The sequence below is a fragment of the Athene cunicularia genome (genome assembly GCF_003259725.1).
Source record: "Athene cunicularia isolate RWA chromosome 9 unlocalized genomic scaffold, athCun1 chr9_part1, whole genome shotgun sequence".
Taxonomy (NCBI): domain Eukaryota; kingdom Metazoa; phylum Chordata; class Aves; order Strigiformes; family Strigidae; genus Athene; species Athene cunicularia.
Window position 1 is genome coordinate 18,402,045 of NW_020799110.1, and position 14,362 is coordinate 18,416,406.

General features: G+C 37.6%; 1 protein-coding gene across 1 annotated transcript in view; it reads right to left on the minus strand.

Annotated features, from left to right (window-relative positions):
* COL4A3 (collagen type IV alpha 3 chain) overlaps window positions 1-14,362 on the minus strand; it is a 51,894-nt gene that overhangs the window by 13,584 nt on the left and 23,948 nt on the right. Inside the window, exons 24-38 of the mRNA XM_026854583.1 lie at window positions 14,004-14,192; window positions 13,004-13,172; window positions 12,025-12,117; window positions 10,838-10,942; window positions 9,889-9,986; window positions 8,351-8,501; window positions 8,106-8,219; window positions 7,108-7,275; window positions 5,945-6,034; window positions 5,222-5,356; window positions 4,415-4,513; window positions 2,837-2,926; window positions 2,307-2,446; window positions 1,146-1,272; window positions 783-863 (exon numbers count right to left, since the gene is read on the minus strand). Of these exons, the coding sequence (XP_026710384.1) occupies window positions 783-863; window positions 1,146-1,272; window positions 2,307-2,446; window positions 2,837-2,926; window positions 4,415-4,513; window positions 5,222-5,356; window positions 5,945-6,034; window positions 7,108-7,275; window positions 8,106-8,219; window positions 8,351-8,501; window positions 9,889-9,986; window positions 10,838-10,942; window positions 12,025-12,117; window positions 13,004-13,172; window positions 14,004-14,192 (1,849 nt within the window). The remainder of the gene's footprint in view (window positions 1-782; window positions 864-1,145; window positions 1,273-2,306; window positions 2,447-2,836; window positions 2,927-4,414; window positions 4,514-5,221; window positions 5,357-5,944; window positions 6,035-7,107; window positions 7,276-8,105; window positions 8,220-8,350; window positions 8,502-9,888; window positions 9,987-10,837; window positions 10,943-12,024; window positions 12,118-13,003; window positions 13,173-14,003; window positions 14,193-14,362) is intronic.

The window sequence follows — 14,362 nt, forward strand, 5'->3', positions numbered from 1 at the left end:
AAGAGCAGCATATAATTTTTACTGAGCTCACTGGACTCCAACACTGTTGTCACAGGCAATAACTTCCTGTCTTTTAAAGACATTGTAGGACCCTGCCTTTGATTTAACCGGTGCTGGTGGGAATCCACACAGGCAGCATGGTTTCTCTCCCTGACTGGAGTAGATTCTGATCTTTGCTAAGTCTGCTGATAAGCCAGTGTAAATTCACTAAGTCTATAAACCCACAACATCGCAATTTTGACGAGGATCTCTGAAAATAAGAGCATTCAATGCTCTTTTGAAGACAGTGACTGGCACTCACTTTTAATAAAGTCTGCATTGCATACCTCCTTGTTGCTGCATATTTACACACTCCCCCTTATGCGTATTTTGAATGGTTTGATCTTTTCTGCCCCCTCTTTCCACTCTAATTTTATTCTCCTCCTCATCTAGCTATGTCTTAGTTTATTATTCTCTTCTAGGAGATAAAACAAGCTTTCCTTACAATTGTGTGGATATCACATCTTGAGACGTTTGGATTAAAAAAAAAAAAAAGGCAAAAAGCTTTACGATAGCGAAAAAAATGTAAAACCTCTTGCCTCGGTTGTACTGATAACATTGAAAACAGGCTTTTAAAGACCTTAGCTGGAACCAGAGAAGGTAAACAAAGCCTCGAACTAAGATAAACAGAGACTGCAACTGCATCAGTTAAATTCCAAAAAACTCAGAACATCAACTACCTCATTACAAAGAAAGTAACAAACCAGGGGGCAGTGATTTGGGAGATACGCTATATACCATACCAGGAGGGCCTGTAATGCCCTGTTGCCCTGGGCGGCCCGGCCGTCCTTTAACACCAGTATCTCCAGGAGGTCCAAGCTTCCCTGTAAGAAGAGAGTGTGGGAAAGGAGAAGAGGCATTATCACTAGATCCAGACTCAGTCTGAGAACTTTGTTATCATTTCTGCTTCAGTCAGCTGTGAAAAGATTTCTAGCTGACACTAGCTAGTCTGGCTGCACTGACTACAGAGGAGCTGTTTAGGTTTACAGCAGCTGAATACAAATGTGCCAGCCCACAGGCACCCTGTGTAGTTATTAAATTTATTGTAGTTTATCTACTCCTAGAAGCATGTCAACATCTCATCATCCCACTGAAACAACACATACCTGGGATTCCTGCACCTCCAGTTTCCCCTCTGATCCCATGTGGTCCTGGTACTCCTTTGTGTCCTGGGTGACCTTGGGATCCTTTTTCTCCTTTGATGCCCAAAACTCCTGGGAGGCCTGGATCTCCCTGAGAAGTAGCAGTTGCACACAAACAGGTAAAGAATCACATTACCGTAAATACATTACATTTCATAGTTGAACAAAAGAAAAATCATATGTAATTTTAAATGTTAAGTAAGTGTAATCATGGTTCATTATGATTCTCAGACAAAAATCTAAGTAGGCTAATATGAAGTCTTACAATACCACTGATCTTTTAGACATACCTAAGAAAAGATTTTTCTTTGATATGTACAAGCTAAATTAAGTCTTCAGATGTTTTCACTTGCACATAGACTTACCTTCAATTTTATTCTAACAGCTCCTGTGGTTCAAAACAAACATTCCTTACAAAATGTACAGCTAAACAAAATACTAAAATGCCTATTTTTCCTTAAATTCCTAGTGTTTTTCACACCAGTACTCTCCTTGTGGCTACCCAGCTAGTACAGAAAATAAACAGATAATTTAGACAGTTTACAGGAGTTGCAGTACAGTTTACATCCTTAACCACGTATTTCAGATAATCTCATATGTAGAAAGACTCCCAGTTGTTCGACAACCAGACTATGCAGAATAAAATTGTAAGATACTGTTTTTTTCTTAGCAATACATATTACTGAACATAATATATACCGAACATAACATATATTGCTAGAAAAAAAACCAATTCATCCTGTGTAACGGTATTACGAGACTGTCAAAAACCAATAGTACAATTTTAGGTTACAAAACTTTTGGATTTGTTAAAATTATGTTCTTCTGTACTTTTTAATGTACAAATGTTCCCACTGCTGACTTTTTAAATGGAAGTCCTTGTTCTTAATGGATGAGCAACTTTTACAGAAACTTTACAAATAAATTCTTGCACCAAGAGACGAATGAAATATAAAGAACTCAAAAATTTCTGAATAATGACTCCACAGACTTTTTGCATTTCTTATCACTAACAAATCATCTACTTCCACAAACTCTACAGCTCTTGCTTACATGTTGTTCTGTTTCTATAGTCAAAGGCTCTGCTTACTGCCTAATACGATGCTGTTCCCATTGCCTTCATACCTTTGGACCAGGTTCTCCTGGAGGCCCAGCAGATGGGTACCCAGGATCTCCTTTGTCACCCGGAAAGCCACCATAGCCTGGTGGACCAGGGTCACCTGATGGTCCTGGAAAGCCTGGAGATCCTTTCTGTCCTTTTGGACCTGGAAAAAGAAAGATACTGAGACAATTCTTAAAAGGATCCCAATTGCATACCACACCTCATGTTTTGTGAACTACTGCTTGTATATTCAGATATTCATTCTTCATTAAAGTAATTTACACAGCCAGTGATTTTTATTTCTAAACATATTTAAAAAAGAGGTTCTTACATGTAACAATACATAAATTAAAGAAGTTATATTTCATTTAGGGAGAGGGAGAACAGCATTCTACAAGTGAAGCAAATGCTGGGGTGGTGTGAAGTGTATAGTGCTGCAAAGAATAAATCCCAGTCTAAGTATTGTTTAGTGTGCTTACAGTAACTGCTCAAATCTGTGCAAATGCTTCTATACAGCTCTATGAACTTGTAATATGGCTTGACAGAAAATGACCTGGAATTCCCATGTCCCCTTTGTTTCCTGGTGCACCTGGAAATCCTTGTCCTCCAGGAATCCCTGGAAGACCCATAAATCCTTTGACACCTGCAAGATGAAGAAATAAGTGTCATCATCACATGTTTGCTTTAGACACTAGCTGGCTAGCAGAGCTGTGATAATACAGAATCCTCTACTGCACACACCTTGTCATGGTATCTTCTTATTTTGTAAATCAACATGCAGCCTTTGCCCCAGATGCAGATAAAATTATCATCATTATTGTTGTTTGAAAGTCAAAGAAATAACAAGCATCTCATGGATCAACATTAAAATTAAGGTTTGTGACCACAGCACTTAGGAGAAGCAACTGAAATATACCTTTGCAAATTCCGATCAAGATCATGAATTTATATTTATGCACTGGACTCTCCTTTCATTGTCTCCCTGAGTTCAGTCTGGTTTCTGTGCATGTCACAATCCCATTATTACTTGCCCATTATGCACTTCTCATGACTAGTATACTCAAGAGCTTTTTCTTATATGTCTGAGGCAATTTGCCCCCCCCCCCCTTATCTTTAGCTTAATTCAGCTAAATTAGCATTCAGTTTAATGACTACAAGATCTAGTTGCATCCAGAATGTCCAGATGTCTAAATTCCAGGGTACTAGCAATATTTGAACATTTAAGCAGGTGAGGTCTCATTTTCTTCCATAAAAAGTTAGGGAGTAATGGAGCATTTGCAATTTTCCCCATGATGGCTACATTGCAATGACTACAAAGGATGCTAATAACAGAATATAGCAGTGATGCTATAATGACATATAGCATGAATAATTGCCATCATGAAAAGAGCCATTCTGATTACAAGTTTAAAATTATTACTAATTGTCAACATTTTTATGTATCTAATTATAGTGCCATATATGTTTCTAGCAAGAAGTTATCTCAAAGAATTGAAGATGCAGAATACAGAGAAATAAAGATGTTTTATTAGCATTACTCTGAAAAAACAGATGCATTGCCTCACTCAAGGGTCAACATGTATATTATGAGAGATTATGTAGGTTTATAATTTATGCAGGTTATTTTTAATTCTGCTTTTCACGGAATATCTGGTAACTGTCAAAATATAAGACAGACAAGCAGGCTTTGAAAAGGGAAATAAATTCAATCTGATATAAAAAAAGCTTCTGAAATATTTCCATTCCGAACTGCAATGTTCCTATTTGAGAATTCTTACTTTTTTTTTTAGATCACTGAATTCAAACTTCTATCCACTTTTATAAATATCAATTTTTATTCATCGGCCTCATCAGCTTTGAGATTTTAAAGTTATTTAGGATTTAGTATTATTTTCTAATTATTATCCCCAAAATGGTTGATATTTGGAAGGAAACAAAGAATCATTTGCTGCTAGCTGCTATGACTTTCAAATAGCAGCTTTTGAAATTGTTCCAGAATTCTCAGAAAAGCTTCAGTTAATACAGAGAATGTAGTGCTGCTGCTGGAGCCGAGTTTATGTGCTAGCATTGAGGTAATATTATCTCTACTGCCCACGTGACACAGTAATTTTCAATATACAATATTCCATACCTGGAAGACCAGGTATTCCTTCAGATCCATCAAGACCTGGGGGACCTTGCACTCCAGTGTCTCCTTTTTCTCCTCTTAGACCCATTCTTCCTTGAACTCCTAAAACAAAATTTCATTTTAAAAAAAATTACAAACCAACATCTTCAAGTAAGTTTTATGTAAAGTTTTAAGTTTTATAACTCTTAAAGCTAATGAAGCAGAAGTGGAGCATAGGATTTACACTCTGTGAACACACATAAGCAAGACACAAGATCACAATTAATGCTCTCCCTGTTTCCCATATGGAGACAAAAGGAAGCTTCTGAAAGCTTTCATAGGAAAATGTCTACACAAAAAGCCAGATAGCATTAGTTAAGTAGTTACAACTCATATACAGAGAGTCTATATTAATATTGCAAACAAAGGAGTTCTTCTGACAGTCAAGTATTTCTGAGAGGACTCAACTTTGCAATTCAGCATCTAGTTGGTAAGCGCACCCATGGGCTACTAATGTGTAAAACCAGCAACATGTAGCATATTTGTATATAAGCCTTTTAGTACTACTGACACATTATTACTGGTTTAACATTACAATAAAAGTTTTTTAAAGGAGTACGGACTTGTTAAAATGGAAATAAAAATTCAGTGTTAATATCCAACTACCCCATAAATAAAAAGGCAGTTACAGTGTGCAGCAGTGATTATTTCAAAGCCATGCAAATACTCTCAGTAGTAGAGTCAATTTTTTCCATTTTTTAGAGTCCACTGGAACCACAACATAGATGACAACCCTAACTAGTTTTGAATGACAGAACAATGAATATGTACCTTTTAAGCCTTGTTCTCCTTTATTTCCAATACCAACCAAGGTCTCAGATGGTCCAGGAAAACCTTTATCACCTGGTTCACCTTTTGCTCCAAGAAACCCTTTTCTTCCCTTTAGTCCTGGGAAGCCAGAAGAACCTGCAAGAAAATATAATTAAATTTTCTGAAGAAACCTCACTAGACAATAGCATAAAGGAAACAATGAAACTTCCATTTTCAAGTGCAGAAATTTCATTTATATTTAAATATACGTTCCAAATCCACAACCTAAACTATCTTCCTAATTACTCTAGTCATCAATAAAACATCTATGAGGACAATTATGGCAAGAGTATTGTGCCATAAACAGTAATTATTTCTTATACTAAATATACATATAATCTTGCATGTGTTGAATAGATATAATAATGATACTTGGAACATGAATGGGATGGAAAAAAATCAAGCAAAAAAAGCTCTCTGCTCTTTATTTAGCAAATTGCCAGCCACTTTTACAAATACCAATGAAATAGAAAAGGTGGCAATTCAAAACTGCTGGAGTAATGTCATTCAGTCTGCAGACTGCACATATACAGAAGCCAAAGATCTACCAAGACCCAAGAAATCCCAGTATGACACACATACTCAGGAGTGATAACATACATCAAGATGGATCACAAGACTAACTTCAGCATGGAAGTTCCTATATTCGAAGTAATAATGAAGGCAGATACTATGGCCACTTGCCTCTGATACCCGGGTTGCCAGGTCTTCCAATCATGCCAGGGGGTCCAGGAATTCCTAACCAGCCCACTATACCTGGCTCTCCCCTTGAGCCTGTGGAATTGAAACAATAGAAACATATTTGTTAGTATTTGATCAGTGAAACAGAACATTACTTCAGAAAACTACACATATGCCTGTCATTTAAGTGTTTAATTGCTTTTTTTTTTTTTTCCTCTCCATTTCTATAACACACTGTCCAAGCCAGTTTTCTAGTCTTTAACCACGGGAATGGTACTTATACATACAGTAACTTCCAAATCACCTAGATTAGTAGCTGCAACAGCTTCTGTCCATAAATGAAATAACTGACACTGAGGGTAATGTATCTGAGATCCACAAAGGGATGGGAAACCTGTCATGGGATGTATGGGAGAGACATTCCTTTCTGACTCAGGAGTTGAAGGCCAGCTGGGACATAACAACTCCCCTCAAATGACATAAGTCTAGGTTTCCATAACTGCCTCAAGTGCTACATGTTTATCACTAGTTTTATAGGTTGTATAAATAAAAAGGTATGTACCATCTCCTTCCCAGAGGATGATGAAGTATTTGATAGTAATGAAAAAATCTTTGTTAGAGATAAGAAGCATTACATAGCTGATTTCTTTTATTCTAGAAATCAAATTTGAACACATTTCTGAAAAAAACCCTACAGGGATTACCCACCTTAAAGTTAGCTCTGATTTATGTGACAGAGTTTGATCTGACTTGACTGTCAGACTCAAGATCTGAACTCACTTTTCAAGGAAAAGAACATAGCATTAACAAGCTCTCTGTTTGAAAAGGGATGCTCAGTAAGAACTAAACACACTTCAATTATGATGCGGAGTTGCTTTGGTTGTTAACTGTTTCATGTACTACTGCAAAGACGTTACTGTACAAAAAGCAGTGTGAGGTAACCCTCTCTTCTCAGAAGACTGTTTCAGAAAATTCAGTGCTGTGTCATGACACTCTTCATTTAGAAAATTGTTATTTATTTGTTTTCCATATAGATCTCAATGACATATGAAAGCTGTTGACAGAGGAATATTTCAGCATCTTCAATTTGGAAAATCATGACTGACACCTTTTTGCAGAGACTGACTTAATTTCTGTATCAAAACAAGTATTTGGGAAATCCTCACCTGGCACACCAGAGATTCCTGGCCTTCCAGACTGTCCCTTGGGACCAGGTAATCCTGTATTTCCCTGAAGACCTCTTAAACCAGGTTCCCCTGGTGTTCCATAGATTCCCGGGATACTCAAGCCAGGAGGACCTAGTTTGCCTTTTGAACCTTGCGAACCTCTTCCTCCTAAGAAAAATGCATGATAGTGTAGTACAGTACATCTGCCTAGAAAACAAACCTTCTTCTCTATCTTGTCATCATGAGAATGAAGCTCTTCTTGAACTCTGCCTGTTTGAGGGCTAAACATTAGATCTGTAAGACAACATACACATTCAGGAATTCTTAAGAGTTGTGGGTTGTTGGGTTGTTTCGTGTGGTTTTTGGTGGTTTTTTTTTTGTTTTTTTTTTTCTTCCTAAAGGGAAACAAAAGGTGAGAGTAGAAAATTCTGTTCTTTCTCAGAAAAATAAGAAAAACCCAAACATGAAAAACCCACCAATTATGCATGCATTCTCTAATAAAATAAAAAATGTACCAAAAAAAAAATTTAGAATTTTGAGATCATGTAGAGAAGGACTGTGCTAGGTACTCAAGCGTGCTTCTTTTGGAATGAAAATCATACACAGTATATGCAGTATTTTGAGACTGTAAATTGGTTTTCTACCTGGATGAGCTCTTCCTCTGTTTTGCTTCTTTATGAATCACATTGTACCAAGGAATCTAAGTTCAGCCCCATACAGGAGACATGACTGAAATATTCTTTTTCCTGCAGAATTCTGGCCAGTTTGTAATTACTCTTCATACTGTATAATATAATCTAAATCTTAATCCATCTTAATCAGTGCATGTGTTTCCTCCATCTGCAGAAAGTGCATCTTTTAAATGGGCTCACACTTTCTCACATACTATCCTACAACCAACGTCCAGAAACAACTTCAGCTCCCTCATGCCATTGTAAAGTAGAAACAAAACCCAGACGCACCGAGCCAAATGACACATTTGATTCAGAAGGTCCTACCTGGTTGGCCTGTAGCTCCCTGGCCACCAGGCAAACCTGGCAGGCCAATAACACATTCAGCAGGTTTCCCTGGAAAACCTGGATCTCCAGGAACTCCAGGTGAGCCACGATCTCCTAAAAGAAAAGAGTCCAGATTCACAATGATTTAAGCAGAAGTTTCAGGCTTTGAGTGAGCATTGTTTGACTTGGCTTCCCTTTCCTTAAAATAACTTGCAGTGCTCCCTGAGCTTGTTTGACAACAGTACCTCTTAGGCCATCATCACCATCGTGTCCAGCACGCCCTGGTAAGCCTGGAAGTCCTGGAAATCCAGGATCACCTTTTGAGCCAGGAATGCCATGACCTCCTGGTGAACCCAGTCTACCTGGCTCTCCAGGAATAACCATGCCTGGGTCACCCTGCAAGAGAGAGAAATGTAAACTATGTTTTGCAAATCTGCCAAAATAATTTATCCACCATGTAATTAACTAAGTACTTTTATTACAGTAATCTTCTCCAGATCCCTGAGGATCCTTCACATTATAGTTTTTAATGGCCCTGATTCAGCAGACCCCTGGACATTCCTTATCAACCAGCTGCAGGTTCCATACCAGAGGAGTAATTTGTCTAGACAGCTTTTGAACTCTGAACTGTAAGAAATTGCTACTGAGCAATGCAAGACACTTCCCTCCATTTGACCTTTACTGCACTGTGATGCTTACTGTAGCTGTGAAAATCTTTGGACTTGTACCTGAAAATCTGGTTGAAGTCTGCGCAAATACAACTTTTTATTTACTTTTATGAGTAATATTTTTATCAAAATATTTATTTATATAATCAAAGTCATTGCCCAGATATGTCTTAGAACACTCGTGTCATTGGGTTTTTTTAAATCATTCTTCTGAACGTTGTTTTCCATGAAGGCTAATTTTATCACAAATGTCCCAAGTCTATTCCCTGAAGGGGAACTTTGAATTAGTTGGTTTTTTTGGCTGACTGAACTTCTGTTTGTTTTGAGTACTAGCTTTGAGTATCAGCAAATTATATAGCAATAAAGCAGGTCAGTAAAGCTGCGTTTATAACAGTCACTGATGATATACTTGGACCACAAAGGCTATTCCACATCCAGCTGTTCTGTGATGTCAAACACAGATTAAATAATAAATAAAAAAACCCCACACCCTCAAACGCCACACTTTGTCATGTCAAAAAACACACAAAAGAATGGCATATGAGCACACAAAAAAAAGAAATGTCACTTTTTCAAAACACATAGGTATTATTGTTTTGTTCAGATTGGTATCCTGACTACAGAGTAGCCAAGAATCCTATATTTACATATGCCATCAGTAGATTAACTTCTGTTAATCAGCAAGAGTGGATGTAGTATTACCTCCAACCTATTTCCTTAATGCTTCACTTCAACAGAGCACTTGCTTAAATTAAATGTATACTTATTTGCTACTGACCTCCCGCAAATATGTGCTTAATTGCAATTTTTGAATAGCCATCTTTTCAGAAGCTATGGCCTTATTTATTTACTGTAAACAATGCAATATACTCCTCGGGCTCTGAAAACTGAAGTACCAAAACATCCCAAACACTTGGAGTTATGAAATCCTCGATCTGAATTTAAAATTTTATATTGAGCCCCTTTTTACATAAAGAATTCAGTTTAATAATTTGTACATCACTGGTCAGGAAGCATAGGAATTCCTGTAATTCTTTACACTTAATTTATTTGCTCAGTGTTACATTTAATGTGTGAGACCTATGGAAAAGTCTGTGCTGTGTTTCTAACCAAACCTTTTCTCCTGGATGTCCTAGGTTTCCAGCTCGGCCTGGATCTCCAATCTTTCCTTCACAACCTGGTGACCCTCTGCCTCCTGCAAGTCCTTTATCTCCTGCAAAAGGAATTAAATGGCGGTACAGATGCTATGGGTTATCACCTTATTTTACAAATGGGTATTTCTATGGATACAGTTATGAGCCTCTGACATGAAAGTAGCTTACATGAGCTGAAGACAGCATCTTGATTTCAGAGTTGATGTGACACACTGCATCTTGTACCTTACATATTCACTCAACATTGACTCTTAACAGTGCTTGGTTACTTGCTTCAAATTAGTTATTTAACATGGGAGGTTTTTTCCAAAGTGAAGCTATTCTGATGCCAGTTCCCTACTGTTTTCTTTAACAAGCATATTGATAATAGTTTTAGTATTGGATATTAAGAATTTGGTAATACTTCTAGTGTCCAAAAGGAGGTATGACTTTGCACAAGGAACGTCCAAATTCACAGTATTCAAAATGCTTTCTATTAGCTGCACATTAGAGCAGGTATTGTATATAACCAAAATTGATTAAAAATAAAGTACTGATGCTTATACATCTCTGTCTCTGTAACACATATCCAGGTAAAGAGAATCACTCTGAAATAAGTGTGGCACTCAAGTGAAGCTGTACCTGTTTGGTCAATATTCCAGGAAAAGTCAATGTCTTAAAATATTTTCCTACTACCACCTTTGATACTTGATTCTCTGAAATACTTAAAAATATTTCCAACTTACAGTTCATAAGCATTAAGGCAATAAATTACAAGAGTGCTAAAACCACTTTCCTGAATAATGTTCATTGATTTTTTTTTTTTTTTAAACTTGTTGATTGCTTTTAATGTGGACTAAAAAGAAGTAGATTTGGGGTTTTGTTGGTTTTTTGCTTTTTTTAAAGAACATTATCCAAAAGAGTATTTTACCTTTTGGACCTGGGTTTCCAGGAAACCCAAGCCCTGGAAAGCCTGTGTCACCTGTTGGACCTGGATGTCCTGAATCACCCGGCTGACCTCTTGCTCCAACCCTACCTGTACAAAGAAAGTAAGTAAACTGTGATGTATCTTACTGCAGTACATCAACTTGTAAGATTAGATGGTTTATAGTTCAACATTATTAATTAGGACACCACTGTATATTATTAGAATTTAGACACTATTTCTCCTTCACAGCAGGTTTCCACAGTTAAAAATGATAATTGTATTCACAATACCCAAAGCAGGCATGAGTCTGTGAGTTAGGTCTTTATGCCAATTGCCCAAATTCCAGACTTCTAGGAACAACTACATGCAGATACAAATTTTCCACTTGTTGAGAAGATACAAGCACACATTATAGGGGTGAAGTTCAGAACAGAAGGAACTATAAGAACAGAAACTACCTTAAGCTGGAGCTCTAAGGACTGTTGTTCTACAAAACCAAAGCAAAGATGCCTTACAGTTAACCTGACTTACTGTTATTCAGGGCATTCAAATATTCTGCAAAATTTAAAACACCAGCAACCAAAAAAATCCCACCTATAACCCAAGCCCAAAACCTACCCAAGAAAGAAAAATCAGGTTCTTAGTATCTTAGAACAATGGTTAGTAACAGTCACATCAAAAAGGAACCAAGAAACTTAGTAATACAGTTACTTTTTTGACTGTGTCTCTGCAAAGCATGAGAAGGGCTAAAGGCTTCAGGAAGATTAAGAATGCTTTAACCTAATTTTGTTCCTTCTGTATTGAAGGCTGTAGCAGTCCCAGCATAATTTAGGATACACTTTTGTCAAAATTATGCTAGAGGCACCTTTCTGGATACATAAGGTGGGGCATATGCCCCAGATGTTTCTGATTCTTGGAAGAACCAAGTCATAGCATAGGACTGCTTGGAATCTCTGCCATACTGCACACCATGGACATGGCCCTCTGTGCCCTTCCTATTCACACCCACTTCCCTCAGTTTTCTTGAAAAGAAATCTTACAGCTAATTCCATAGTTTCTGTACCACAGAAATCCTTTTCATAGTTATTTCAAAGTAACCCAACAGGTTACAGTAACCCATATAGCCAGAGCTGGAAGAGAAATCCCAGATTATCTCTGATTTTTACTCTGTTTAGTGCAGATGTACTCACCAGGCACTCCTGGGGGGCCAGGTAAACCATCTGGTCCCCGAGGTCCTGGCAACGCAGGCAATGGAGTTATCCTACTGGTCTCTCCTTTCAGACCTTCAGCAAATACATAATCAAAGATTACAAAGGCTTATAGTTTGGTAATATGTAATCTTAAGCATTTTAAAATATTAGTGATCCATTTACTTGGTTAAAAATGCAGTCTACTATAGTTTCCATATTTCTGAAACTCTAACAGACTTTGAAAAGCCTTCAGATCCTGGCTTCATAAAGCAAAAGAACTTTATTGACACCAAGCCCACCTTCAGTCTTCCTCTCAGCCCTCCTGCAGTCTAGTGGAGATGCAGAAAAGGAAGCACAGAGTCAGCAGGAAAATGACGCAATTGAGAAGTGCTTAATCTCCAATGCCATTTCATAAAGATTTAATGCATATTCTCTTTTAGAAACTTTGACTATATCTGCCATCCAATTTTGAGTTCTTCCAGATTATGCTTGCCTACAAATAATACATGCACTGCTATGTTTTTAGCACTCAAAAATTAAGTTCTTCATATCTTCCTCGATGACTTAGCTCACACTAATGATGATAACTAGATGCAAGTTTGAAAACTTCTTTTTTTTTTTTTTTTTCTTAATTCATGATGAGGACAGTCAAGCACTGGAAAAAGGTTGCCCAGGGATGACTGGAGGTTTTCAAGGCCCAACTGGATAATTCCTTGCCAGTAACTTGGTTTGATCTCATTGCTGACCCTGTCCTGAGCAGAATTTTTGACTAAATACCTCAATGGGTCCCATCCAACCTCAATTATCCTATAACCCTTTTGCTATTATCTCCAGTGGAACAAAGCTGGAACACACTGTGGAAATCTCGTTGCAAAAACACCTTCCCATTTCATAAATTATGTCTTTGTCTTGAATCTATCTGCAATTTCAACCAAGTACTCTTTAACATTAAAACATTATAAAATTGGAAGTTACGAACCAGCTTCTCCAGGTAATCCAGGTGGGCCAGGTATTCCTTTAGAGCCTTTGAAACCTCTTATGCCTTGTGATCCATATCCCGGCAGTCCAGGAAGCCCCATCTCACCAGGAGCACCAACACTGCCAGGCAACCCCGGTAGTCCTCTATCTCCTTTTGAGCCAGACAATCCCTATTAATGATTACACACGTGTCTGTATCAAACATTACTTGCTCACTACATCAGCTTTCATAACAAAATGCCCGGTTCTCCGTCTGACTATAATCTTTCATTACTTCGGTAATATCGTAGCTCTGATAATTTAAGAGGAATTTTTCCTCTGGTTTACTTGTGAGTAAAATTTGAATACCAATAGTTACAAATTGAGGGCTAAAAGAGTGAAATAGTACAAACAAATACACCAGCTTGATTTTTTCAGTCACTGTGGCACTATACTGTACACTTTTTTCCTTTTTAAGACGTTTGATTAAAAAAAAACCCTCAGCTCTGATTTGCCTTGAATACCATGGAGTCAGGTTTAGAGATAGTTACATCTGAATCACTAACAGTTTCTCAGCCAACACAACACAACAGTCATTGTTACTTATTGTTTCTGATGAACAAAGAGCTCTGCCCTAACGATTGATTCTAGTTTTAGGTCAGTCTTCACAGCTTTTGTGGTTTCTCTCAGCCCTGATTGAAGACTGAACAGGACCTGTTTAAATTATTATTTCCTTTTAAGCATTACAGAAATACCTAAACTAACACCACAACAAACTGCCAAGGTTTTTCAGCAACATATACCTAAACTAGCCTCATCTCTCTCTGGTATTACATAAGAATATTTACTCTTATTGTTTCATGCATATTGGTTATGCATACTGGTTGCTAACCAGTTGCTAAACCAGGTAGAGGATATTCATTTGAAGTATCAGAACAGACAAAACAGACTATTATACAAGATAAAAATATTGACTTAGGTTTTTATGAATTCTATATTAATTGTAAACAGTGTATACCCACCTCTTCACCTTTAGAACCCTTGGATCCTTTAGAGCCAGGTCTTCCCAGAAATCCACTTGAACCTTTTCTTCCTTTGTCTCCCCTGGCCCCTGGATCTCCTCGCTCACCTTTCGGCCCTTCTGGATACACATATCCTGCCTCACCTTTTGATCCTTTACGTCCTTGATCTCCTCTAAAACCTGGAGGTCCCTGGAGCAGATCAGTCAAAAGAATTTCAGTGCTAGACATGTGTCAACTGTTTTCCAGCTTTCTTTTTTTAAATTAAATATGTGAGAGTGGTCCTCTGTTCTCATCTTTATTCACAGTAACGGCACACTTCAATGAACAGTGGGTTGTTGTGTTGGGTTTTTTTGGGGGGG